Source organism: Poecile atricapillus, chromosome 2, assembly GCF_030490865.1.
Source record: "Poecile atricapillus isolate bPoeAtr1 chromosome 2, bPoeAtr1.hap1, whole genome shotgun sequence".
Lineage (NCBI taxonomy): Eukaryota > Metazoa > Chordata > Aves > Passeriformes > Paridae > Poecile > Poecile atricapillus.
The window spans coordinates 34,216,290-34,242,618 of record NC_081250.1 but is presented as its reverse complement, the minus strand read 5'-3'; the positions used below and the strand labels follow the sequence as shown (position 1 = coordinate 34,242,618).

Here is a 26,329-nt window from a genome sequence, read left to right as displayed (position 1 = left end):
CCCGGCGGTATTCGCCTTCCACGGGCGGAGCCCACGGTGGGCTCGGGGGTGCGGGTACGGCGCTGCACGCGGTGTGTGCCCGACCGGGCTGCTGTTATCTCCGTACAGCGCTCCCACGGTGCCCTCCCGTCCTGTCCGTGATTACAACATCACCGCTGTCGCACCCACTTATCCCGAATTAATCTCTTCCGTCCGACGTGTAGACGCAGGCGTGCTGTCACCCTGTAGGTCATCGTTAATCTGCCAGCCTCTGCAGGTCTTCCCAGGGCAACGGAGGGGTGAGATAAGAGCGACTGTACACGCTTACACAGGGTTCTGCCTGGGTACCTTGGCAGATCTCCATGAAAGGCCCTTGCATCACACACGGCACCGACCCGGAGAGCCACGGAAGCACAGAATCATTTCTGTTGGAAAAGACCTTTGAGCGATCACCACCTTATCGGCTAGACCGTGGCACTCAATGCCACGTCGTTTCATGACCCTCTCCAGGGTCTAGTGACTCCACCACCTAAATCGCTTTAGTCCACAAGTTTATACATGACTAATACCTTTCTTCGCAACTTAGTTTTAAAGCAGTCTAGGTTTAAATGGTCTGGGCATTACGGCTTTTATGACTATGCTTGCAACTATTTCACAAACTCCACTCAATTTTCATCCAAAAATCCAAAAACAGCTCACAGAGTACTGACCAGTCACGGTGCTGAGTAAAAGCAATCAGTGATGAGTACCCATCACTGGTACGCAGGATTTGGCCCAGTGCATCCACTGTTGGTTGCCACTACAAACTGTCTTCAAAATCATCTTAAATTCTTTGCTGCTACCCTTTCTTATGTGTTTTCATATGTGTTTTAAACAAACAGGTTATGAGGAGAGACATAGTGATACTATAAATAATACGATGAATCATTAGAGGTATTGTGTTAGGTTTCTGACAAGTTCACCTGGTTTTTTTTCATGGTCTATCCTAATAGAAATGAAACTAAGCTGGAGCATAGAATCTGTCTTTAAGTAATTATGCTTATTCATTGTACTTGCACTTTCTGTTTCTAGAAACAGTCTTATACTTTAAGGTGTGTCACACATTACTGAATTATCCTTTGATTTGTAACCACAATCAATAATCTCTTCTATCATCTATACATTCCATGTTTCCCTGGAAAGCAATAAATTCCCTGCATAGTACTAACTGGTCATTTTAGAAGGCACAAGAACTATATGTAAAGCAATCTTTCCTGTAAAACCAGACAAACTTTTGTAGTGGAAAATGAAACCAGTGTCTTGTTCAGCAATAAATATTTGTAAGGAGGTAGGAAGAGCTATTTCTTCTTATCTCAGCCCTCCATTTCTTCTCCTTGCTGCTTTTTGCTCTGTATGATGTGATAAAGGGCTGTCTAAGAGTCACAAGACACTGTTCTCATGTGGGCTGGAACTTAGGAAGAACTCGGGGTTTACAGTCACCAGCTGGGAAATATCAGAGTTGGTGAGACTAAGTAGTTTTGCTTTCATTTAAAGCCATTATAATGCAGGTTTATGGGAATATGATAGGAAACTTGAAATAAAGATTTTCTTTTGCAGCTATCAAAATTTTTACAAGTGAATGCCTGGAAAAACAAACAAACAACTCACTTCTGTTTCCTAATTTTAAAAGAAATACTTCTCCCCAGTTTTTTAAGAAAGTGAGTTTAAGTAAGTGAGTTTTTTAAGAAACTTGAGATATTTCCATGTTCACTTAATAATTGCTCACTCAGTCAATAAAGATAGTTATGATAGTTATTAATACTCATAATTTAGTATTCAGTTATTATTTGTACTGCTTAAGTCATATGGAAGAGGTAAAAAAACTATATATGCTGGCATTCACACAAATAGTGTAAATATTAGGACAAATAAATCAAGAATAATCTTGTCCTTTTTTGTACTTATATCCACAATTTTCAGGCAAATGTATTTTTAAACTTTTAAACTTACTATCTTAACCACATAACAGTGGTTATAATATATATATATGACATAAAACTATTTCTGACTAAAATAAACTTACGTTTTAATGTGTTCTCATGTTTGCTTTTGCATGCTAGGTTTAGATGCCAATCCTATCCCTCTAGAATTTATAGCTATTTTGCAGAAAGATGCTGCACATAATTTTGTTATTGCCCTGTCAAGAAATTAAGTACTTCAACAAAACAGACAAGTGGTACACAGTGATCCCAGAATCAACAATCAATATCCTTGTACAAAGATCTGAATCAAGAAAAATGTGACTGGAACTGGTGATACTTGCACTTGGCTGAGAATTAATGGTTGAGTGCCTCCATAAGTCTGAATTTGCTAGGGAGATACTATTTCCTAAAATTATATCCATGTGATATAAATCTTTTATGGAACTTGCTCTTGAGCAGAAAAAAAACCCCAAAACACCCCAAACAAGAACAAACAAAAAAACAACCAAACAAAAACACCTGAACAAAACCAAAAAGAACCCCACCAACACTATTTTTCTATCCTTGCTTACATTCTCTGCAAAATATTTAAAACAAAACAAAAAAAATTATATCAGCATTTCTAGTAAAACCTTACTCATGTGAGATTCTCTTAACACCAACACAATAATTCAATCAGAAAAACTTATTACAGGTATGGTGACAATAATCCCATCTCTTTATGACTTGTTTTTCAGCTTTCCAACTCCACTGATTTCAGTAACAGGAAACTAGTTTTGTTCAAGCCAGTATTTTACCAGAAATGGTAGAGTTTTCATGTGTATTTTAAACACGTAGTATCAATGTTTAGGCAGTATTTGTACATATTTAATAGAAAAAGAAATAATGAATGTCAAGTATCTTTTTAATGATACTCTACATATATATTTGTATGTATATGTATATATATATATGTAATCAAAATCATGTTTGTTGGAAGGGATGTCCAGAGCAGCTCAAGGAGCGTGTGGCTCAGGGCCTTGCCCAGTCACGCTTCAAATGTCTCCAGGGATGGAGACAACCCACTGTCACCTAAAGAACCTCTTTCAGTGATTCAAAACAGTCATTGTAAAAAAGTTTCTTTGTATCAAATGGGAATTTCCCATTTTCCAGTTTTGTCTCTTGCCTCTTGTTCTTTCACTGTGCACCTCGGAAGAGAAGTCTCTTCCATCTTTTCTACACCCTCTGCTTGGCTGGTTGTAGATAGCAATAGGCCTTGAGGTCTTCTCTTCTACAGGTTGAAAAAAATCCCTGTGCTCTCTCTTTTTGTGTTCATATGCACAATCTCCAAGGAATATATGTCAAATACATTTCACCAGCGTATTGACTTTGAAATAAAAAACTGGAAGAACCCTTTTTTAAGGGTCTTTATTTCTGAAGTGCATAAATATGAGGACAAACATAACAATGGAAAATTATAATTGTGGTTGCAATAGAAACATTAAATAAAGTAAAAAGTGTGTGTGAATTCAGTAACTGGATTTGAACATTACTAGATTCCAAAGAAGTTTGAAATTTGGTTTGGGATGCAAAAATTTCCCTGCTTTGTAATTATGCCAAGACTTTGCCCGGATGAGACTAGTCCCTCCTCAGGCATGAAATGAATGAGGAATAAAAACTGTAATAATGAGGAATAAAAACATGCAGTTAAATGGAATTGCCAAAGGAAATGGGGAGAACTTACAGACTCCCAGGGAAGAGAATCTTGGGTGTTTGCAAAACATTATTTTTATAACTACACTATCCTCTTCAACCTGTAAGCTCCTTCAGTAATTTAGAGCCTTGAAATTAAAAATGGATCCCTGTCACATCTGTTTAACCTTGGATATATGTGAACTTTTATTCAGATCCAGAGCCTAACATTTTTTTCTTGAATTTGTTTACTTACTGTATTACTGTAGTCTGAACCAAACCCATGAGTTTTTGAACCATCCCTGAATTCCTCCCCTCTGAAGCCCATCTTTGCTTTGTGTGAGTGACAGAAAAATTATATATTTCTAAGTTTCATTACCAGAGAGAGGTCCTTGATGTTATTCAATGGATTGAATATCCATTGGCATAACATGATGATATCAATGAAGTGTGGTAAGGAAATGCTTCAGTTCTAATGATTTGATTTCATTTTGGTTTGACTCCTATTTCAACACTTCCAAGTTTGAAAAGTATGAGCCATGTGAGATGTAAAATATATATATAGATGTCACTAATCAGAAGCTCTTTCTGGTCATGTTGTAAAGCACACTTAATCAACTTCTTTAAGATCATGTTACAGAAAACTATTAACTATACTCTTAAAACAGTTAAATAGTTATAAATAATGTTTTATGTTATGGCTGACAACACTGAATTGCCCAGCATTTAAGGGAACCTAATCACAGGGCATGCAGTCTTGGCCTTCCAGTAAGATGGTGTGGCAGAACTTTGGAACATATTATAAATCCCATACTATTGCTAACATTTCCTGTTAAGGAGAAAGTTTCTCTCTGTGTATTTTGGATTTCTTTTCCAACACTTAATTGCAGCTGATGAAGAAAAGCTATTCAAAAGCTGCCAGGATTTTTAAATCTGTAGAGTGAGATTGATGAAATTTGTGGGTTTTCCCAAAAGAGTATAGGTGAGAGCAGACATGTAAATTTTGTATGTGTGTGCATGTATGTGTGTGACAGAAGAGAGAGCAAGAGCTTACTTCTAAGGTGTGAGACTTGGCAGCACTGCACTGTACAATGGGCACAAGAAACCGCACGTCTGTAAATGACTGCATTTGAATTGCCGTTACTTCACTGTTGGGTTACTGTATTGTTAAAGTGAAAGGGAATGTTTTTAATAAATGCAAATAATGAATTAAATGCTTGCACATACTGAGGCTTTACCCTCAGGTGTGTAATTAATATATGTGCACTGGAGACCCAGGTCTGGGGGAGTGTTTCATTTCTTATTTATGATGTTTGCAAGGGTTTTTTTTTCCCTCCAGCTTACCTCTTACTGGCATACACAGAACAGCATGTAAATGACCACTGAGTAGGTGTCACAGAAATCTTAGCAGATATAGAACAGGTAAATACCTTTGTTTGGTATGCTTTAGTGGATTTACTGTTTCTCTCAGCCTTTTATCTTTTCTATCTGAAAGTAATAGGAAGCTCCCAAATGACCAACATTTTGTTTTCAGAGGCAGGAAAACTGCATGTGGCAGGAAACAAACAAGCAATGAGATTTAAAAGTTCTTGTACTTCAGAGCTCAGCACTTAACCCTGAGGGACTGAAAGTAGAAAGGCACTTTGCACAGAAGCCTGAAAAATGCTTCTTCTATACCCTTCTGTGTCCCCTTCCAGCACTGGCTGCCACCACTGAGAGACCACAGAAGTGTCTGTATGTTGTATCTGCATGAAGCTTGGCAGCTTCCCTATTTTCTCATAATGGTATGTGTTTTTCTGAAAGGATCTAAAGATATCTGTGGCCTCATACTAATGCTGTCTCCAGCTCTTCTAGCCTGGCTCAGGCACTTGTGTCTCCACTATTATACTGGGTTTTCTTGCTCCGTGGTTTCCCTGGGCAGCTGTGCTCTGAACTGGCAGGCTTGGTGCAGCTTCACAATTCCCTGCTGAGACTGGTGCCACCTGAGTGATGCAGGAATTCTTTTTCAGCCTTGACTTGGCACCAAGGAAAAGGTCTGAAAGGTCATGCAGGGCACTCATGAGAAGTTGTGCCTGGCCTGGGTCTAGACAGAGAGACTGAATCATGCTGCTCTCCCCATAGCCCCTCATTCAGCCTAGAGACAGGTCTAAAGCTCTTTTGTGTAGCTACTTGTACATAAAACTTCTTGGTCAACAGATCTTGAGCCTCACCTTCTCCTACTGCTAGAGTTCTGAAACTCTTACATTATGAGTTCTTAAATGCTATGAAATAAATAATGACCATATTGCTACTTGTTACATACATTACATACAAATCAATTGCTAGGAAACACAGTACTAAAATGAAAATTGGTTTTTAATTCACCCCTACAATGATTATTTATTCTATTGTGTCTATTAACATTGTACAGAGAAGAATATGTTGTATTTGCTATGTAAATTTACATATAGAAAGTAATGTCACCTTTCTGGTGTTATTTGATCAGCACCATTCAGAAATGAAAATATATTCTAATCACACAATTTTCATACCTTTTCTTATTTCACAAATTAATTTCCTTGTATAAGGAATAACTTGAAAAGGCAGAATACTGTAGAGCTTACATTTATAGAACTTTCTGCAAAAAGAAACATATTTATTGAATGGCTTGCCCTTTTGCTAATATATATTTTACATTATATTGTAGCCAAGTTAGCCTACATTGTTGTCCAAAGTGTGGTTGCATGTTGTTGTGTCTTGGAACTGGAAACTTTCAATCAAAATAAAATTTACATTATTAATATGGATAACAACTCTTTTGAAATCACAGTAAGGTTACAGCCATGACATATGGCTTTAGTTCACTACATGGCAAAAGATCTGTTGGGCCTGTAATAAGTGTTTTGTACACAAACACCATGGTAAAAATCTGTTTTTCCAGTGTTTATTTCCATTATCTTTGCTAGGATATGTCAGCAGGCAACATTTGGTCTGCATATCTGCATATTTTGGATATACCGTGTCTATTCTGAAGGAGACTTTTTAAGGCTTTATGAAACTGCCTGCTTAGATGCTGACTGAGGCTTGACTGAACTTGTCAACAGTATCTATTCCTTATACAGCTTGTAAGTAGTGCAGCTTTTCCATAAAATTGGGTGACAGATGTATGAGTCTGAAAAACACTAAGTTATCTTACCAGATTTGAGAGCTTCACCCATCATAATCCACACATTGATATCTTTATTTTACCATTCCCAGAATCCAGGCATTTTTCTGCCTGATAGAAGAGATGCCAAAAGCAAATTCATTCTGTAGTTCTCTCCCTTCCCAGACCTTTGCTGACTTGGGTTCCCCATTCTGCTGCAATTACTCAACTGCCAAGGGAGAATTCATTGAGTATTCTTACTAGTTGTTTTCTAAATTAAAATACAGTTAGTCTTAGTTTTGTCACATTAATCACAGGTCTGCTGGGGCCAAATCAACTCATTTTTCAGTGGGAATTTGCACAAGCTTTCAAGTGGGATGGATTTTCTCCCATAAAAGAGCAAAAAATCTTATGAATTGCACCCATTGCATGTCTAACACCACCCTGATTTTCCATTTACATATTGCTTTTTGATCATTTCACACTCAATATTTTACTTAGAAATAATTTATATCACAACTGTATTCGGCCTTTCACAACTGTACTCGGCCTTCAGTATTATTAGGTAGCATGGAATATATTCAGTGATGGTATGAAAGTTATTTCCAATAGGGCTTATGAAGAACAGCTGAGCAAGTACGACCTCCTGACCCCAAAGTGTTTGTTTACTGGGAACTGTACTCCAGTTCTCTACATTTAATCTGTCTTGGACCAAGCTGACATTCCCCTACTAGATTTATTGTATCTCTAGAGGCTATTAGAAACACAACATTGTCACTGTTTATCTAATAAGATGATAATAGGATTATATTTGTCTAGTGATAATGGTACATTTATTTTCATTTTTAATTGTAACAAATCATTTTTGATTTCATGTTTAGTGAAGTTAACATGTTACTAGGGGGAAAAAAATTCAAAAAGTACTTTTTTTTCAAACAAATCAGTAATGGAAAATATTTTTTTGTTCTGTCTTATTTGTAAATCAAAGCATTGGTTTGTGTACATGAGTAGGCATGCTATATCAATTTTACAGAAGTTATAATAATGAGAAAATCTGACTCAGAAAACTGGGTTTGCTAAATCAACAACTCTGGATTTTGGAAGCTTGTCATGATGTTTTTTCTTGTGCATCTTTTCCTAGAATTTATCAGATGTCAAAAGGCACAACAGATCTAATTTGCATTTCAATTTTACTTAGTTATAATCAAGGTGTCCAGAGTAAGTTAATTTCTTATTAGTGCTGGTAGCTCTTAAGACAACAAAAATCACATTATTTTCAAAATTCAGTAGGGAAATGCATTAATATATAACAGAAATTTAAACCAAAATTAATAATAAACAAATTGTTCCATACATTTGCATTGTCTGTAGTGAAATTATAGTGCTAGACTTAAAGGTTCAATTCATATTTTAAACTCTTATATTTTACATAGAGTGAATTAATTTTAAATTTTCAGTAGGGCTGAAGAGTAGAAAATAAGTTGGTCCTTTTATGTTGATTTATGTTACTTTCATAACAGTGTCACTTTATGAAAAGTTAAATAATTGCTCTCTTGATCTGCAGTGGGTTATCCTCATGGGTACCATGTCTTCTAGCAAGCCAGTGGTAATGAATGCACCTTGATCCTTCAGGGACCTTATGCTTCCTGTAAAATCAGGAACAAACTCTTAAGAATGTTGATAGGAGCAGGATTACCTCCCATTGCGTGAAGTAAAACTTTGCTCAGGAGCATGCCATATAAAGACAATCTTTCTCAAGCAATGTGGTTTACACTTTGGTGTAGGAAAAACCAAAGATTGAGTTAGTGCCAGATTTCTTCTTCCTAAATCATAAGGAGGTTAGTTCAGGATTTTATCAGACTAATGTGAGGTTGATGCTTTTAGCCCAATACACATATGTTGGTTAGAAAAAAAACTATTTTTCCCGTGTTTTATATGTATGCATCTTTTTCTGGGAAACAATTACCTAATCCTTACTCAGACTCCTTATATTTGAGATCAATATACATGTAGCTTTTCCACGTTGCTTTTCCCAGTTGCCCTACCACATTCACTTTCTTTTCCTACATCAGTACCCAATAACTGACAGAAGGGCATTAAGTGACTGTTTTGTGCAATTCCCACACAGATTAGTATGTTCTATATGTAGTGCATTGCAGGTAGAAGTAAAAATTAAATCACCATGAACGAATATTTATCACATGTAGCGATACTTCTTTTGGATTTTGTTTCCTTCTTCAGCCATTTTTACAGAATCTGCTCATCTAAATCTGAACCAAAGTCATCTTTGCATTTCTGTCATGTGAAATAAGTTTGTAAAAGAAGATACTTAATAAACACTGCTAGAATCTATATCCATTAGAAATGCTAAACGTATCTTTCAGTTAAAAAACAAAAATTAAATCAACCCAAAGTTGCTATGGGATGATCTACTGGTAATTTACACTTTTAATTTTTTGTGTCAGTTCTCCAGTTCTTCTCAGTTTCTTGTGTCTATTCACGGTACTACATATATGCAGTCACCCACATAAAACATCCGACTTATTTGTAAAAGACAGTAGCGGTTGAAGTTGCTCATAACCAGAACTGCAACACATTCCATTTAGCAAAATGCTTAAGAAGACCAGTTCTTTGAGTGAAATCTATACAGGGACTTTGGAAAATCCACGCTATGTTCATTGAAATTCAGCTAGATAAAGTATCTCTATTACATCCTCCTTGCGTGGGAATTTGAACAGGACAATTGAATTCTTTTAGGAAATAGGTACTTGAATTTTTTCAGCTCTCCCAGAAACTCAATCAGCACAGTCTAGCCTAAACATCCTAATGGGACTTATCAGAGCTAAAAAGAGGACAAAAACTCTTGTGCTTAACTGACCTTGGTATCAATTAGTACAAATAAGTATGCATTGCTATCCTGTGGTAGCCTGCCCATTCTAACATTCACCTGATATCCCAGTGAGATGCAATTGCTTTCCAAACTACAGTACAAATGCTTCTGACAAAACAGACACTACATTTTCATACCAAAACAAAGTTTCAATGTTCCCCCAGGGCACTGCGTTCCTAGAGAAGCTTGGAATTTGTGTCCCCTTAGGTACATGCAATATTCCAAACTTTGCACATATTTAGCTCAAGGTTGATTACTAAAATGCATGCTACTGCAGGATATATCATATGATTCAGCAAGAAATAAAGCAGGTCCAATTACACAAGGGCTTTATTTCTGTAGGCAAAAATAACCACTTGCATTGCTGCTTAAGCATTCCAGTTCATTATCTAGCAAAACATGCACAGCTAAGAAATGAATGCTCCCTGAGAATCCAAACTCAAATATTTACAAAAGTGAAGAATGTTATATTATGTTGGACCCAAGGTCCCTCTAGCCTAGTAGTCTATCTCCAGAAATGACCAGTCAGAGAGGAAATACTTTGGGATATTTCTCTGGAATGCTTTCCCAGCTCCAACTATTTGCAGCTTCAGGCTCTCCTAAGCAGCTACACTGTGGTTTGATAGCATTTTCAAATATTGTAACAGCCCTCTGATGCAAACAAATAAACGCACCAAATACAAGATGAAAGGTTAGAAGGAGGAATGGAGCATGGTAGATTTGGCTACCAACTAATTTTGATTAAAATTTCAAATGTACTGTTGCATCCACTATAGTTTCTTTTGGCTACACTAAGTAGTGTTAACACTGAATTTAAATACCATGCTGCAATGAGGGTCCTATTTTACAAGCATCCTATGCTTGTAACTCTTGCTAAATTCAGTGGAAATTTAGTTATCAGCCCAGACTATAAAATTTGATGTCCTTTAAAGGATATCTCCCAAAAATAGTGGAAAATAAAACAAAAAGAAAAAGCTAAACCAAACCCCCTAAAAAACCCACCCCAAAACAAAAACCAAAAAAAACCCAAAAAAAATCAACCAACCAACCAACCAAAAACCAAACACCAAACCTCTGAGAATATGTAATTATTTCACTCCAATGAAGTTAAAGTCAGGGGCAGGCTCTGAAAGTGAATCTAGATACCCTTAGCATATTTCAGCACAGTGTATATATTTCCCTTTGCTTTCAGAGGTTCCTTATTATTAAGGGGGAAAAAAATCTTAAATGTAAGAAAATTAAAACTGACAAAAAACACTATAAATGTTCTGTGTTCTTTGGATTGTCCTTTTATATTGAGACCTTTAAAGAAAAATAAGATGGCCATATTTTCAACACTAAGAATGAAAGGAGTCGCCTTTTCTACATTTTTTCTGTTTAGTTACATGATTGATTACATTTCTTTACATGTCCTGTAACTTAGTGGGCACCATGTACCAAATCTTAGAAAACTACCTACTTGTTTTTGTAGAATAGCAGCTGCTTTTTATATAACAAATTTATATTACAAATTACAAATTACATGGATATTACAAATGCTCTGACAAGCTCTCGTTTTTTAATATCCATGTTCCAATACCACAAATCATGATATTATGCTGTATACCTAAGGTATACACATACTTCTTAACAAAATGGATAAGAAAATGAATCTCAGTCATTTAAATATGAAGATCTAGATTTGCTATGTCACTAAGTATTATTTGGGTACTATATAAGTAAATATACACAATTTTTTGATGGTCTAAAACTGGGAACCTTATCAGTCTTCCCATAAGTAATAATTTGGTTTTACATTACCAACACCCAGTAGTTTAGGAGCTGGTTTAAGCCTGCCCCATTCAGTCCATCCATAGTGAGGACGGAGCGTGCCATTGAAAGCATTTGTTGAGCAGACAGTAAACCACACGACTGAAAGGCTGTAGGTCAACAACTCTTCTATCTGCATGCCTGAGAGGGCCATAAAATGTAATGCAAGGATGAGGATAAACAATGTTGGTTTTTTTAAATCCTGTTCATTTCATAGGTCTAGTATAGGAAGCTGTCAAAAGCCTGAACTGACTGGATTGAGTGGGAGGATCTACCTAGCTTTAAGTAGCAACAATGACTTCTAGGGGTTTGGCAGCTAAAAAAAATCAGTTCTTAAAATAATATCTATACTGTTTTCATAAAGCACCATAAGATCTTCCAATGAAAATAGACATATAGTAGTTACTATCTGTCTTTGTCTTATACAATTTTTATCCTGTTCAAACTCTACCTGTGCTAGAGCAAGAAGTAGGCTACTAAGTTTTCCTTCAGAAAATACTTCCAACTATAATCAGTATGATATTTTGAGATCCCATTTCATGCCTCAGTCATAAGGTTGGCATTACTGCTTTTAAGCTGCAATATAACATTGATGAAACAAAACTTTAAAGCAAATTAAACCTTGGCAATATTCCTAGCACTGGCAAAGATACACTTGTTAAGAGTTCGCCTTTGTGGCACGTTTGCAGTGTAATCACTGATTTCTGGAAAGCTTCTTTGGCAGTTAAAGATAAAAATATCCAGTGAATTAATTTTTATAGACAATTTTATACTTGACTCAAATTACTTGAAAACATTTTAGTTTAAAAAGTAGAGGTTGTATGCACTCAAATGAGGTATATATCTCCATTCTTAATACAAGGAAAAAATAACAATTTGTAGAACCAAACTATACAAATAACAATTTATTTGCATTTTAACTAGTTAATTTGAGAAGTCATCACATAAAAATTTTTATGAAATCCACTACTAGGTGTGAGTAAGGAGACCGTGTGGTTTTGTTTGAAAAATAATCAACATTTATGTCCTGTGTTTTAATGAAGTAAAAGCTTTCATGTCCATTTACTTAAACTAAATATGTTTTTAAGATAACAAAGCTTTTTTCCTTCATTTTGTGTGGGGAAAAATGGTAGGCAAATTAGGTGGATAATTAGGTAGGCAAAGAAATCAACACACAAACCAAAATTAACTAACAAGACTCAGTGAGATAAATTTCTACAAGGCAAAGTTACTTTTAACAGAAGGAACTAACTGTACTATATGCCTACTAAAAATTCAAACATCTCCAGAAGGCATTTTGGAGAAAAGAAAATCCACAGAACTCTATTAATTTCATTTTCTCCCTTCTGAAAATGCTCTGCAGTGCTGTCAATCCTGCATCATCTAGTCCCACAAGTGCTTCCTTCTCATACTGGCTACCTTAGTGGTACTAAATGACTAATATCAGTTCTATCAGTGTTCATAATGTAAGCAGAGATTTCATTTAATCTAATCTCATAATTGTATCTGTCTGCAAAAGTACATTCTGAACAAAAGCAATGTAAATGCTATAGTATGATAATGCTTGTGTCCGTAACAAGCCTTTATACACAAGTGTGTTGGCAAAATAATATAAGGCTAAGTCTACTACATTTTTATGACTAAGACTATCCTTTTTCCACTTTCTCATACTTATTTTTGGGAGTAATTATAGTGCATTTTTATTATGTTGGTACTAAGTTTATTCTCCTTATATACTTTTTAAGCCAAGAATGCATTATTTATACCTATACAAGCAAAACCACTTTAGACATGAGAAGGGTGTAGAGAAAGATGCAACTATAGAGGTAAAGCTGCATCTTGTAATGAGAGTTAAAAATCAGAATTCAAGAACCACAATGAGTACAGCATTAGACTCTGCACATTCCTCTACATTTAGCTCCCCTCTCTCCCACCTCCCCCCAAAACAAAGAAAATGAAATCACTTTTCTAAGTCAGTTCAGACTTGATAGGAGTCTAGACCTAATTAGTAAAGGGTCAATGACTCTGAAAATGCAAGGTGGTGAAGAAGCAGACCTTCCAAAGACCTTATTTGGACCATACCTCAGTACAAATTTCTGACAGTAGACCTGCTCAATGAGGAGTCACACCTCATCACAAAAAAATAAAAATAAAAATCAATTGCAAGATGGTAGTCAACCTCTTCCACACTGAGGAGAAGGGTAAATATAGCTCAGTAGCTTTATTCACTTGGCAGTCATCAAATGGCCCAGTGAGAGATGAGTGAGCTTGAGCTTACAAAAATATTGGTATATTGAGTCTACGGAGCTTCTAATATTTTAGCAAGTGGAAGAGTTTCTGTGTTTGTGTCTCTTTCCATTGCTTTAGTTATAGAGATTTTTCTTCTCACGTCATATTCTGTCTCAATACTCAGCTGACAGGCAACAAGAAGCAACTGGGCAAAGGTATGAAATCTGCCTACTGAGTGGTAGCACTCTCACATGTCACAGTAAAGCTACTATATGACCACAGCCGCCTTCACTGCCCACAAAATTCCTTTATGCTGAGCTAGGTTGATTTAACTATATTTAACTGTCTTGCTTTACACAGGTAAATATAAAAAGATATATTACAGTACAGATAGGAGAGCCAAGCTCATATATATTTAGCCTATTCTTTCTGTGCTAACATGTAATTGAGTGAAGACACGTTGTAGTGAGACCCGAGATCTGTGCCTCATGACTACGCTCCCATAAGTCTGTAAATGATACTACATACCAGCTACAAAAAAAGCTCTGACCTAACAAGAGTAACCTAATGACTGAGAGAGTACCCAGCATCCTGGCACAACAAAGTAAGGCAAGTTTTTCTGTCAGGAAAATAAATTAACTATTCTGTTCCAAAGAGATGAACGTGGCAGCCACAGGACTGGAGTTGAAGCTTTGCTCTGAGAAGGCAGCACACACCTGCCTCCAGCCTGCCCTTCCTCAGAGTGTGATGTGCTTCCTCACACACCTACCTGAAGCTCTTCCAGAGTTGCCAGAGGGGTCTCGAGATACTGGGCGGTGAATGAGCAGCCCAGCTCTTGCAAATTTTATTGATGTTGATAACTCCTGTGTTAGGCCTTTGGGAAGTGTGCTTTGGGCACAATTGTATTGGGTTTGAGTGGCAAAATCTTGGCAGTGAGTGGGCACTACAGGACTGACTTTCTGTGAATAGATGCCCCTGCAGCCCATGGTGACCCTGGTGGGACGAGCTGTCCCCCTGCAGCTCATGGAGGTCCACAGTGGAGCAGAGATCCACCTACAGCTCATGGAGGTCCCCATGCTGGAGCAGGTTTGCTGGCAGGATCTGTGACCCCACAGGGGGACCCACACTGGAACAGTCTGTTCCCGAGGGACTGCACCCCATGGATGGGATCCTACACTGGAGCAGTTTAAGATCTGCAGCCCAGGGGAAGGACCCGTACTGGAGAAGACCAGGGAGGAATGTTTCCCATGGGGGGAACCCCACGCAGGAGCAGGGGAAGAGTGTGGGGTGCTCTCCCCCGGAGGAGGCAGAAGCGGCAGAGACAACGAGTGATGAACTGACTGCAGACTGCACTCCCCAAACCACTGTGTCGCTGACGGAGGAGGAGGTAGGAAAATCGCAAGTCAAGTTGAGCCCGGGAGGAAGGAAAGGGGTGGGAACGAAGCGTCCTACTTTAACGTCATTGGTAACAAGTCAAATTAATTCCCCCAACTTGAGCCTGTTTTGCCCAAGACAGTAACTGGTGAGTGCTCTCTCCTATCCTTATCTCGACCCACAAGCCTCTCGTATTTTCTCCCCAGTGTCCAGCCGAGGGGCACTGATGGAGCGGCCTTGGGGGGCGCTTGGCGCCCAGCCGGGGTAAAGCCCACACAACGATGAAGCCAGTCATAAAATCACAGAATGGCTTGGTTTGGAAGGCGACCTTGAAGATCATCTAATTCCAACCCTCAATAAGCGCCAAGTCTTATTTGCCACCTAACTCGATGAAATAGTGCATGGCGACTTTTCCCTCGCCCCGAGGGCGCCGTATCGCAACACAAGCTGTCTCAGCCAAAACGCCGGCGCTCCGTTCCTCTCCCGCTTCAGCCAAGCCTCCTCCCCCGGCAGCAAAGCAGGAAGACGAAGCAGCAGCAGGCATGCACGAGCAAGCCGGGCTGGAAAGAACCGCCTTCCCGGGAACCGCGGACGCCGGGATTCAGTGTCCCACCGCCCCAATGAGGTACTCCGGCGCCGGCCAGGCCCCCGCCCCGCCCCGCGCTCCTGCCCCATCCGTCACGGGGCGGTGGGCGGGGTCGGCCGCCCGCGGGGAGGACGCTACGCGATCCCATTGGCTGTTTCCCGCCGAACGCCGTCCGTGGTTGGCTGCGGCGGCTGCCGCTCGGGGCGCGCGGGCGGCGGCGGCGGGTGGCGGCGGGCCGGAGGTCACTCGGCACGGGGGCGCAGCATGGCCGCAGCAGTGGTGCGCAGGGGACCTGCGGGCTGGTGGCGCTGGCACCGGCGGGTGATGGGTAAGGACCTGCCCCTTCCCTCGGCTCCAGTGGCCCCGCTCTGCCGGCCGGGCGGGGAAAGGCCGGGCCTCTCCCGGGGTGCGCAGCTGCCGCGCTGCCCTTGGCGGCCGCGGGCCCTCCGAGCCCTGTGCAGCTCTGGAGCCGCCTCCCTGTGCGGCGTCCCGGGTGACGGACTCCCCGGGCGGTGACGGCTGGCACGCCGCGCTACCGCGGCCGCCTTATTCGGGGCTCCACCGGAGCTTCTTGGCTTAATAAATGTTTTCACTCATTTGCTTAAAATAGCGTGCCTGGAAATCATCAGAGCCCACAAATGCTTGCTGTGGCAGCAGTGACATGTCTGCGGTACCTATTACCTAGGTTTGGGCTGTTCAGCCCTCTCGGTCATCGCATCCGATTATTTTCTTTAAACTGAAGGTAGATCCAGCGACACTTCCTCCTGTGTCGGCTCTGCATTTCTTCAGCCTGTGGTTGGTTCATGGGCACTGGAAGGAGCAAGCACTGCAGATGTCCTGTTGGTGCAAGCAAAGGAAGAATGTATTTGTAGAACTATACCTAGACATTTTCTCTTTCCAGAGTCCTGAAAAATTACACAACTGTTCCTAAGTAATTTAACTGCTGAAGTAAATGATTAAAAATAAACCTTCAGTAGTCTTTTCAGTGTCATTTTGATTGCAGTCTGTTGGTCGTGTATGTCACTCTGGTTAGGCTCGCAACACTGTAGGTGAAGGTTTTTAACTAGCAAGTGGAAGAAATAGATTCTTTTAAATGGTATACGGTTCTAAAATCTTGACAGTTAGCAAAGTGTTTCAGGAATTACTAAATTACTTTTAAGTAGGTAACTGTAAAAACTTTGTAACTCACCTTTAAACCGCAATTAAACTAATGAATGCAAAACATTTGAAAATTTTGATGTTATCTTTCAGTGCTGTTTTTGCTCCACTGTCTCTTCCACTAACACTTCTTTTGTAGTTGTGGATCTGATGTGATAAGTAATAGCTCAGGTGCAGCAGACGTGTTGGTCTCACGCTAGTAAAGTTAAATACAGGGGACCTGTTTATCACCTTTTGTGATACCACAATTGAAAGCAATAGCTTTCAAGGATTTTTGAACTTTCTGTGCATGGTAACTGTCAGGTATTTCTGTAAGAGCTTTGAAACCTACTGTCATGATCAATTTCCAAATGGTCATGTTTAATGTAGGGCAGATGGTGGGGATTTTGTTTCTTAGTGGTGAGCGAGCATAGGTGTGAAAAACAATCCAACACTGGCCCTTAAAGTTGAAAAATACAGTTTGTCTTTGCCTGAAGACTTCAGCAAGAAACTGTAACTCATTCTAAGGAGAAATTGTGACTCTCCTAAGAAACTTCCATAGAACAGAATTTCACCCATAGCATTTAAGCTCTGACTTAGTCAGTAGTGACTGTGCTGAAAGTACTCTTGACTCGGAAATGTTTATGGGATGAAGGTCTAAGCATTAAGCCTTCTTAACTGATAAGCTCTATTGTTAGTTATATGTCGTGGCTTCCCCATCTCTAATGCGTTTACTAAGTTTGCCATTCTTTCCTTGAGTTTTGATTAGTCTGACAGTTGGGTTTTGAGTAGTGATTTCACCATCTGTCCTGAGTGAAATGCAATCCTAGTGAAGGAATTCTGCCAGCTCTGAGAGCTGTCCAACACCACAGCTTGGTTAGCAAGCGGGCTGTCTTCCTTCTCTTATTGAATGCTCCTTGGTTTCTTGGTCAGTTGCTCTTTGCAGCTGGTACAAACTATTATGGTTTGTTTTTTCTGTGTGTTTATACTAGAGATTGTTAAATTGTGTAGGAGGAAAATAAAGAGCTGAGGGCAGATTTTGGAGGAGCATCTTGGATGCGGATGTTTGTGTGTTAGCCAGTTGGACAGAGACTATGTAGTCTTGTGTTCTGCAGTTGGCAGGCACTGACAAAGGTGCTTCATGGAGAGGGTTTATATGACCTTACTTTTAAAAATGTGTTTTGGGTGGATATTGAGAAATCTCTCCTGGGGACTGCTGTGGGGGGTGAAGAGGGGGTTAATGAATTATGGTGGCTGAGAAAAGAAGATTTTCTGGTGAATGTAGATTCATCAGCTGAGGGAGCTGTTCATCAAGAAAGACAGTACCGTGCTGGAGAACAAAAATGTCCTTACAAGTAGTTTTGTTAAAGTGGAGGGGGCCTGTTCAATTAGTAGTTGAATAGTGCTTTTGCTGGTTAAACAGTACTTTTGCTGATGCAGGAGCTCTTTTTGAACTGTTGAATGACTCTATGCTCTGGTGCAGAGAAGCAGTGATTACTAAGCAAGGATTATATCAAAGACCTGCTGCTCAGAAGTCCAGCACATTACTTACTTAAGGGATCAAGGGACTTGATACTCTTTTTAGATGAAAAGTACTTACTATATGGTTTTCTCTCTAATGTATTAGCAAACATTTAATGAGTGTAGGTAAAGATAAGAAAAAATATGTATAAGAAGACTCTGAGTGTTACAAGATAGCATCTCTGGTTTTGATCAGCAGACCTTTACAGGGGCAAGAAAAAGCAACTGGGATATTTTCAATGTAAAGCTAGGCAAATTTAGAGTATTGTAATCTTCTTAAATTATTATATTGGCAGAGTGCACTTCTCCAAATCATTGCATAACCTTTAAAAGTTAGTGACCCTGAGGCAATTTAAATTCCACTGTCAAAACTTCTAGGAGCAGAAGGATTTTACGCATGTATAGCTGGCCTCTCTTAAATTTTTCTGTATTTCTACATCTAGTTCCCTCCCAGGATCTAGTTTCAGTAGAGGTTTTATAAATTACATAAAGAAGTCCACACAAAACACAAAAGCTCACTCTGATCCTTGCCTTCAAAGTAGGAAGGAAAAAAGGGATGATGTCTTCTGTTGCACTTGTACCAGAGCTTCAGATGCTAAATCGGTGGGAAAATCTTGCATTTAGTGGCTCATACTGAATTGTCATCATGTTTCCTTCTCTTTGTCAAGTGACTTCATGTGTATTTTCTCTTAAAGCTGCAAGCAAAACCAGGAACTTCAGTAGCTGAGCTTACTCTGGGCATCTTCCAATGATTCTGTTAAATCTCACATATTGGAAAATAGGTGAAGTTTCACTGATCCAGAGAGATCAAGAATATTAATATGAGCTGTAACCACTCTGATTAGGAAGCTCTTATGGGATGGGACTGTGTGGACTCTTACCCTTGTGCTATTTGGTGAATATGGATCAGAATAAATTTTATAAAGCAAAAAATTAAGTAATATAGTTGAAATTATATTTTGGGAGTTACTTGTTTCTCAGTTCTGTTGTTGGCCAGTTAAACTGTGAGTAGAAGAACATTGGATTTTTTCCAGGTCTGCTGTCTGTGGTTCTACCCAACTATTAGTCTCTTTTTGTTTGAATTCAAAGAGATGTCCTCAGTTCTGCATAGTGTTTGTGCAGTCAAGTATTTGCAGTGAAATCAGCATCACTGAAGAAGAAATTCGTTCTTGAAACTGTAAGACTTGCTACTTTGAGAGATAGTGTAAAATGTAAACATCTGAAATGATCTAAACTTGTCATCATTCAGGTTAGAAAGAAAACTGCTTTCAGTATCTTTATATTAAAGCTTGAAAAGACAAGTTTTAGGTCATTCACAGACCAGGTATTCTAAAGAAAGGACTGCAGTCTGCATTTCTGAAGTTACTCTTCTAATGATTGCATTTTGTTCAAGAGGAGGCATTCAAAAGATTCATAAACTCTGATTTTTTTAATTAAATTGTTTTTAAGGTAAAATTCTTGTGAAATTGCAGATTAGGTAAAGTTTTTCTATTGTAGGCTGACTTTTCAAAGCAAAAAAATCTGTATTTTATCTATTGACTATAAGCCCCAAATTTGGTGAGTGTTGTAATTGGTTCTCCTCATCAACTGAGTTTTCATAGGCACGAGGATCTGCAAGCACATATTCCCTGAAGAGAATACAAAAGAATATTCTTGGAAAAGCCCAATTTCTTTGGAGTTGGTATAGCTGTAGCTGGTTTTGCTCACATTTAGCTTGGTTTACAGATTAATTTGCGTTGCTGATTCTGTTCCCAGGGAACGACAATTAGTTGCACATGGTGTCAGTGGTTATTTTAATAGGTTCTGTTGCTCCTACTTCTGATGTTCTGCCCTCTCTTAGAAGTTGAGTGTAGACTGGGCATTTTTCCAGCCATGTGATTGCAGCAGGTTACTGTGGATTTTATGGCTGAAGTAAAATGGGCTCAATACCACAGGGACAGTTTCAGCAAATGCTTATACAATTGATAGAATTAGTTAGCATATGTGATGTGGGTTTGCTGAACATCAGTCCTCAGATATTTGAATTACATAGTTATTTCAAAACTGAGTTTGTGCTACATATCAAATGCTAAAAAGTGCCAGCATATGCAATCTAGACATCACATTCTGTGAAATCACCTGTGGAGGTTCACCTAATGGGAAAACATGAAAGTTCGTCTCTTTCAAAACATCCTCTTTTTGGCAAGTCCCCACTGCCTTACATAGTCATCAAAAATATGCCATGCATCTAAATGTAGTTGGTTCAAATGTAATTGAAATTATCTCAATTATATCTGTGAACTAATTTAATCAGTCCTCTAAACCAGTTTTCCTATATTTGAGTACCTGGAGATCTGAAGATTTTTCAAAACTGTAAATCAAATTATTTAATTTTGAGGTGTCTTATATAATACCGGGCTATGAAAAATTAAACCAAAATAAAGTCAGAAACTGACTCAGGAATTGGACTACTTCTCTAACAGGTCCCAATTTCCATGGATTTGAATATGTTTTAGCATATAACAGAAAGTGGTCTCTGATTAATTGAGACAAAAAAATAAACAGAGACAGACAGAAGGAAAAATAATAGAATACAATGACACAAAACTTAATAGTACTGGTCAGCAAGTTGTCTTGTATCGCAGCCTAACTTTTGCTGCACCTTTCTGGGGATACTGCAAAACGACAATTTTTAGGGGAGGCCTTATAGTAGAAGAATGTGTTCATTTAATGGATATTAACTTGTGAAGAGCTGCCACAAAGGCACAATAAAAGTGCATGTTGGCAATAGGCAATCAAATTACCAACTGAAGTCTTAGTATTGAGATGTGATGACAGTCATGAAGAGTTCTGAAAGCAAAGCAGTCTTATGTGACATTGTAGAGAAAAAGCAGGCAGGTTGCAGAGAAGGAGTGAAAGTAGTATAGGAAAAATGTCCTTCTCAATTGCCAACATGAAGATCGAGACAAAATTATGTCTGTTGAGGCATATGCCCAGGTTCTGAAGCAGCTGAGATCTCAGATGTGATGGATGAATCAGTGAGATTTAAGCAGATCATGGATGGGTCTTTCAGGCTGTTGTGACAGGCATCACTGCTGGTGTCAGCACTGATAGGAGAAAAAGGTATCAAGAAAGCGTAAGAAAGGAAAAGATCAGGATAAAAGTAAGGAGTCTACAAGAATGAACCTAGATATGGTAGTCAGAATTATTCTTCTGATAAGGTTTCTTGGCATTCACAGAAACAAAGGAAACTGAGCTTTTTGGAAGCAAGACTTCCAAAAGCCTTACATGTTTAAAGCTAGCTTAGGTAGCTCATGGTGTTCTAAGGTTGCTAGAAGGATGAAGGTTCCACAGCTTCTCTGCATTGCCTGTTCCAGTGCAGAACCTTTTTTCTACATCAGGGATGCTTTTCTTATTTCCAGCCAGGATATCCCTTCCTGCAGCTTTTGGCCATTGCCCCATGTCCTGTTGTATTGCACATATGTGTAGAGTTCAGCTTCATTTCCTCTGTAACTCTTCTTTCCTCCTGCTCCATAGGTAGTAGAAGGCTGCAGCCTTTGCTTCTCCCAAGCTCAGCAAAGACCTTTCTCTTAGCCTCTGCTCATAGGCCATGTTCTCCTGCTCCTTGGTCATGTTACTTGATGTTTGCTGGGCTGTTGGCAGTTTGATCACATCTCTTGCATATTTGCTGTGTAGAAGAATGCCTGGTTTCTTTGACCTGGATGTAATGCAGTGCAGTGTCCTTTTGCTGCAAGGATGCACTACTGACTCATGCTCAACTTCCAGCTGATGGGAGTTCACAGGTTCTGCAGAGCTGCCAGATGTCTAGCCAGTCAGTAATGACATCCCCTGCCCCAAGTATAGGACATATTTGTCTTTGTTGAACTGCTTGAGGCCTATTTCTCCAGTCTTTCTGAATAGTAGCCTTACCCTGCCATTTTTCAGACATTCCCCCTGGTTTGGTGTTACATATGATGTCACTGAGGGTGATTATATTTAATCATCAGTCATTGATGAAACTTTTAAACAGCTTCAGTATTGACCCATGAGGAACATAATGTGTAACTGGACTGTTGCTAGTCTTTTGAACTACTGATGGCTGTTATTTGAGCCCAACACTCCAGACAGTATTTCTTCCTTCAGGCAGTTTTGCAGTCAAGTCCATATTTTTTCCTCATTTGGCAACTGGGATACTAGAGGAGGCTGTTCTGAATGCTTTACTGAAGTCAAGGTAAATAAGATCTACTGGTATTAAGGGCTAGAGAAAGAACAATGCTTAAAACCAGGGCTTGGAGCTCCTCAGGAAGTGGGAAGCTTTGGGCTAACTAAAGGAGCGATTTTAGATCAGTGCAAGTGAGGGACTGGGGAAGACTGACTCACAGAAACAATGAGAAGAAGACTCCAAGATGATTGTTACAGCTGATGATGCTGGATTGGGCTCTTTGTTCATTTGTTCCCTGGTTTTGACATGTAGCACTTCTTAAAAAAGCAATGGGCTCTTTTCCTGACTTATCTCAGTTTTCACTAAGCATTTTCCCAGTGCAGATTTATTTTAAATTATGCTACTTCTCTAGCTATGTAATTGCTGCAGGCATCTGTGGAAACTGTCTCAGACCAAAGTTCTCTCAACAAACCTGATTTATTAAATGTGGCACTTCCAAAACAGTGCTGCAGATGAAAGAGCATGACCATTGCTGGCTAAGAAGGAGCTTAGAGTCAGAAAGACTTTAAAATGATTAATCAAGTGTTATTGGCCTAGAGAGGATTCTTTGCTAAGCATTGAGACCTCTTAGAGTCTCGATCCAGCTTAGGCACATTTTCTGTATGTGCACTTTAGAGCTACAGTATTTCTGTAGTTAGTTAGCCTTGTTTCTGTCTGCTTAGTTGACACGTACTTTGGTGTTTATTTTGCATAACTTTTTCCTTTGCTGTAAAGGACAAAGTATTTAATGTAATTGGCAAAGAAATCTAGTCACTGTCAAATTGTGCTGCCTTTGGATTAGGAGTGTTTAGAGTGATGAGATAGTGATTGCAGTAGATGAATGCCTGCAATGCTGCTCATGTCCAGAATTTGATGCTCACTAGCAACTGGAAAAAGGTAACTGACTGAAACTGTAGTGTTTTCTACAGTTTGTAGGTTAGGCTTTCTAGTTCTATCTTAGTAGTATGGTAAATAGAATACAGAGGTTATTCCTGCGAAGACTTCATAACTTTTTGATACTATATTTTGTTCTGGTTTTCATTGTTTAAACTGTGGTTGCGTGGCCTAAAGGATTTGCCATGATTTACTATGGAGACTTTCATCTCTAAGTTAGTGGCTTGTATCTGATTGCAGGATCAGAAGAATCTGTGAGGGGTTGCGTGAAGGAAAGTGGCAGCCTCTATTTCTAGAGAACATGTGCTATATCCCATAGCTGCAAGCAAAGTTGCAAATAAAGAGTCTGTAAATTATATATAAAATTGGACTTTGCATATCCAGTTTAGAATTTAGACACATAATAAAACACAGACAATCCTGCATATTTTAAATCTACATCTGAGCTCTTCTTGGATCTTAGTTTTAAGTACTGTATTTTTTTGAAACGCCCTCATTTTCCTAATTACAATAATTTTCTTTGATATGTAGAAAAATCATTGTGGAATGGTATTTGTGGCCCAACGTGCATTATATTTAAGGTTTAGATTTCATAAAATAGGATTCACATTTGCACTATTTTTAAGCATAAAGCTGTTAAAATAATTGAAAACAGATTACATTGTAGCTTTTATTATGTCATTGTTTTACGTTAGTCTAAAATACAAATACATTGATCTTTACTGTTTTGAAATCAGTATGTTCTAGGACTATGGCTTCCAAAACCCCAGTTGGATTCATTGGGCTGGGTAACATGGGAAATCCAATGGCAAAAAACCTGGTCAAACATGGATATCCAGTCATTGTGTATGATGTCTTCCCAGAAGCTTGCAAAGAATTTCAAGACTTGGGTGCTCAGGTATAGTAATAAACTTTATTTATTCCAGCAATAACCGTGTGTGTTGAATGGTTCCTGCACACAATGCAACTAAATCATCTGGTTTCTTTTCTTGGTTAACATCAATCAGAACTGAAACAGCATAATGAAAAGGTATAAATGTGTATATATATATATATATACACACATATATATACACATATATTTATGTATATGTATATATATATGTATAATATAAATATATATAGGTATAATATAAATATTTAATGAAAAGGTAAAGCAAACGTATGACTATCCCAAGAAATTTTCCTGCTGTTAGCCAGAATTGCTACCTTGTCAGACTTCTCTAGCTGTCTTTTTTTCCCCCCACTTTTTATGAGACTAGGTTGATGGCCTGTTCTTTCACCTCCTGCTTTCTCCTGCTTCCTTCTCCCCCAGGTCTAGATGGCCAGTGGGCTGCTTTTCATCTGGTTCCTACTTTGACCTTTTCAGGTTAAATGACCCTAGTTAAAAATTCCTGCTGGCATAGCTGTAAGGGTTATAGGGACATATGAGCTTTCCTGCTGCTTCAAGGTGTAGTCCTCAGGGGCAGGGGAAAAATCTAATTATTTAAGTGCTTATTCTCTTGGAGGTTAGGAAGGATATGGTGAGATAAGAGGAAGGAATGAAAGGGAAAAAGGAGTGAAGGAAATTGATTACATTAGGGAGCTTTACCTTCCTGCAATATACCCTGCAAAATCTTGGCCATGTTCCAGCTGGTCCTGTTGCTTTTCTTAATCTGTTAATACCCTCAGAAACCCATTCTCTCAGGTGGTTGTGTCATTTCTATGTGTCTGTAACACATTTCAATGGTTTTGAAATACTTCAAAGCTGTCACAATTTAGACAGTTGTGGGCAGATGAATATGTGCTGAAAACACAGAAAAAAGGAGTGCAGTGCAAAAATAAACCTCTCATGTAACAATGTAGAGGATAGAAAGGGAATTTTCCGGCAGTGACAAGGAAATTATAGATAGATCTAGATAGAGGAACAGTGTGCCTTGGAAGTCTAAACTGTTAAAGCTAATTGGAGCTGTTTTAAATAATGAGGTAACATCAAGATTCCTAAAAGATAAAATGATACCACACACCTGTTAGTAATTAATTGCAGCTCCCCTTGAGTAATTACAGAATCTTGGCCTTAAGTAGGAAAGTAAGACTTTCACCTCTTTTCCTGGCTCCTGTTCCTATTTTATTTAAGCAATCAAGACCCTCAGGCATGAACCAGATCTGTCTTGAGTAAGACTGGGCAAACTGAAGAGACTGTTTTGAACTAATGGTTGTATTTTTAATTTGTGTTCTGCAGTGAGATATCTTTTCTGTGGCTGCCCATGTTGATAGCTTTTTGCCTTTGTAACAGAATCCTTGGCATTCACTGCAATACTTAACATGTGATAATAAAGGTGAACTGTAATGCCTTTAAAAATAAAGTCCAAAGTATGTTTTAAGATCATAAATCACTAAGAGAATACATGGATAGGCTTAAATACAAATAAAACACACTTGAAGAAAATATGTGAATATAACTTCCTCTTCTTGATCTATAGGTGTAAATCCTACTCCAGCACATTTTTCAGGAGTTGAAAACTTGTGGGTCCATGGGGCCTTGTAGAAGCTGCTGTAGAAGGAACATTGGGCTCTAAGGGCTGCTTTCTCTTTGGTCTGGCTGTAAGGGTAAAACCATCAGGAGTGTTACAGGGGTGAAATGACCCCAAGAGACAGTAAACCTAGTCAAATGTCCACTGTTTAAGGCCAGTGCTTCTGGCAAGGCATATGGTGGATGCGGGATGTTTGACCATAAATCTGTACAATCTGGGACTCCGCTTTCTTTAGCCACTGAAGTAAACAACTGGGACGTGGTACATGTCGGAAAGCAGCCACCCACCTGCTAATGGTGAATAGTAAGAGGAAAACTGGCTGAGCATGAGCATATGGAACCACTTGGGGTGAAACTTGGAGAAAGTTGGAAGGGTCACACAGTGGAGTAACTGTGTGTCACGCTCAAGTTTACAGGTGTTTGTATCTAAATCCTCTCTCAGATTTAGAACATTGAGAATGT

General features: G+C 38.9%; 1 protein-coding gene across 1 annotated transcript in view; it reads left to right on the top strand.

Annotated features, from left to right (window-relative positions):
- The first annotated feature begins 15,801 nt into the window (after nt 1-15,801).
- The window catches only part of HIBADH (3-hydroxyisobutyrate dehydrogenase), an 86,450-nt gene continuing 75,922 nt past the window's right edge, over nt 15,802-26,329 (top strand). The window contains exons 1-2 of the mRNA XM_058833096.1: nt 15,802-15,951; nt 24,093-24,253. Of these exons, the coding sequence (XP_058689079.1) occupies nt 15,888-15,951; nt 24,093-24,253 (225 nt within the window). The 5' untranslated portion in view covers nt 15,802-15,887. The remainder of the gene's footprint in view (nt 15,952-24,092; nt 24,254-26,329) is intronic.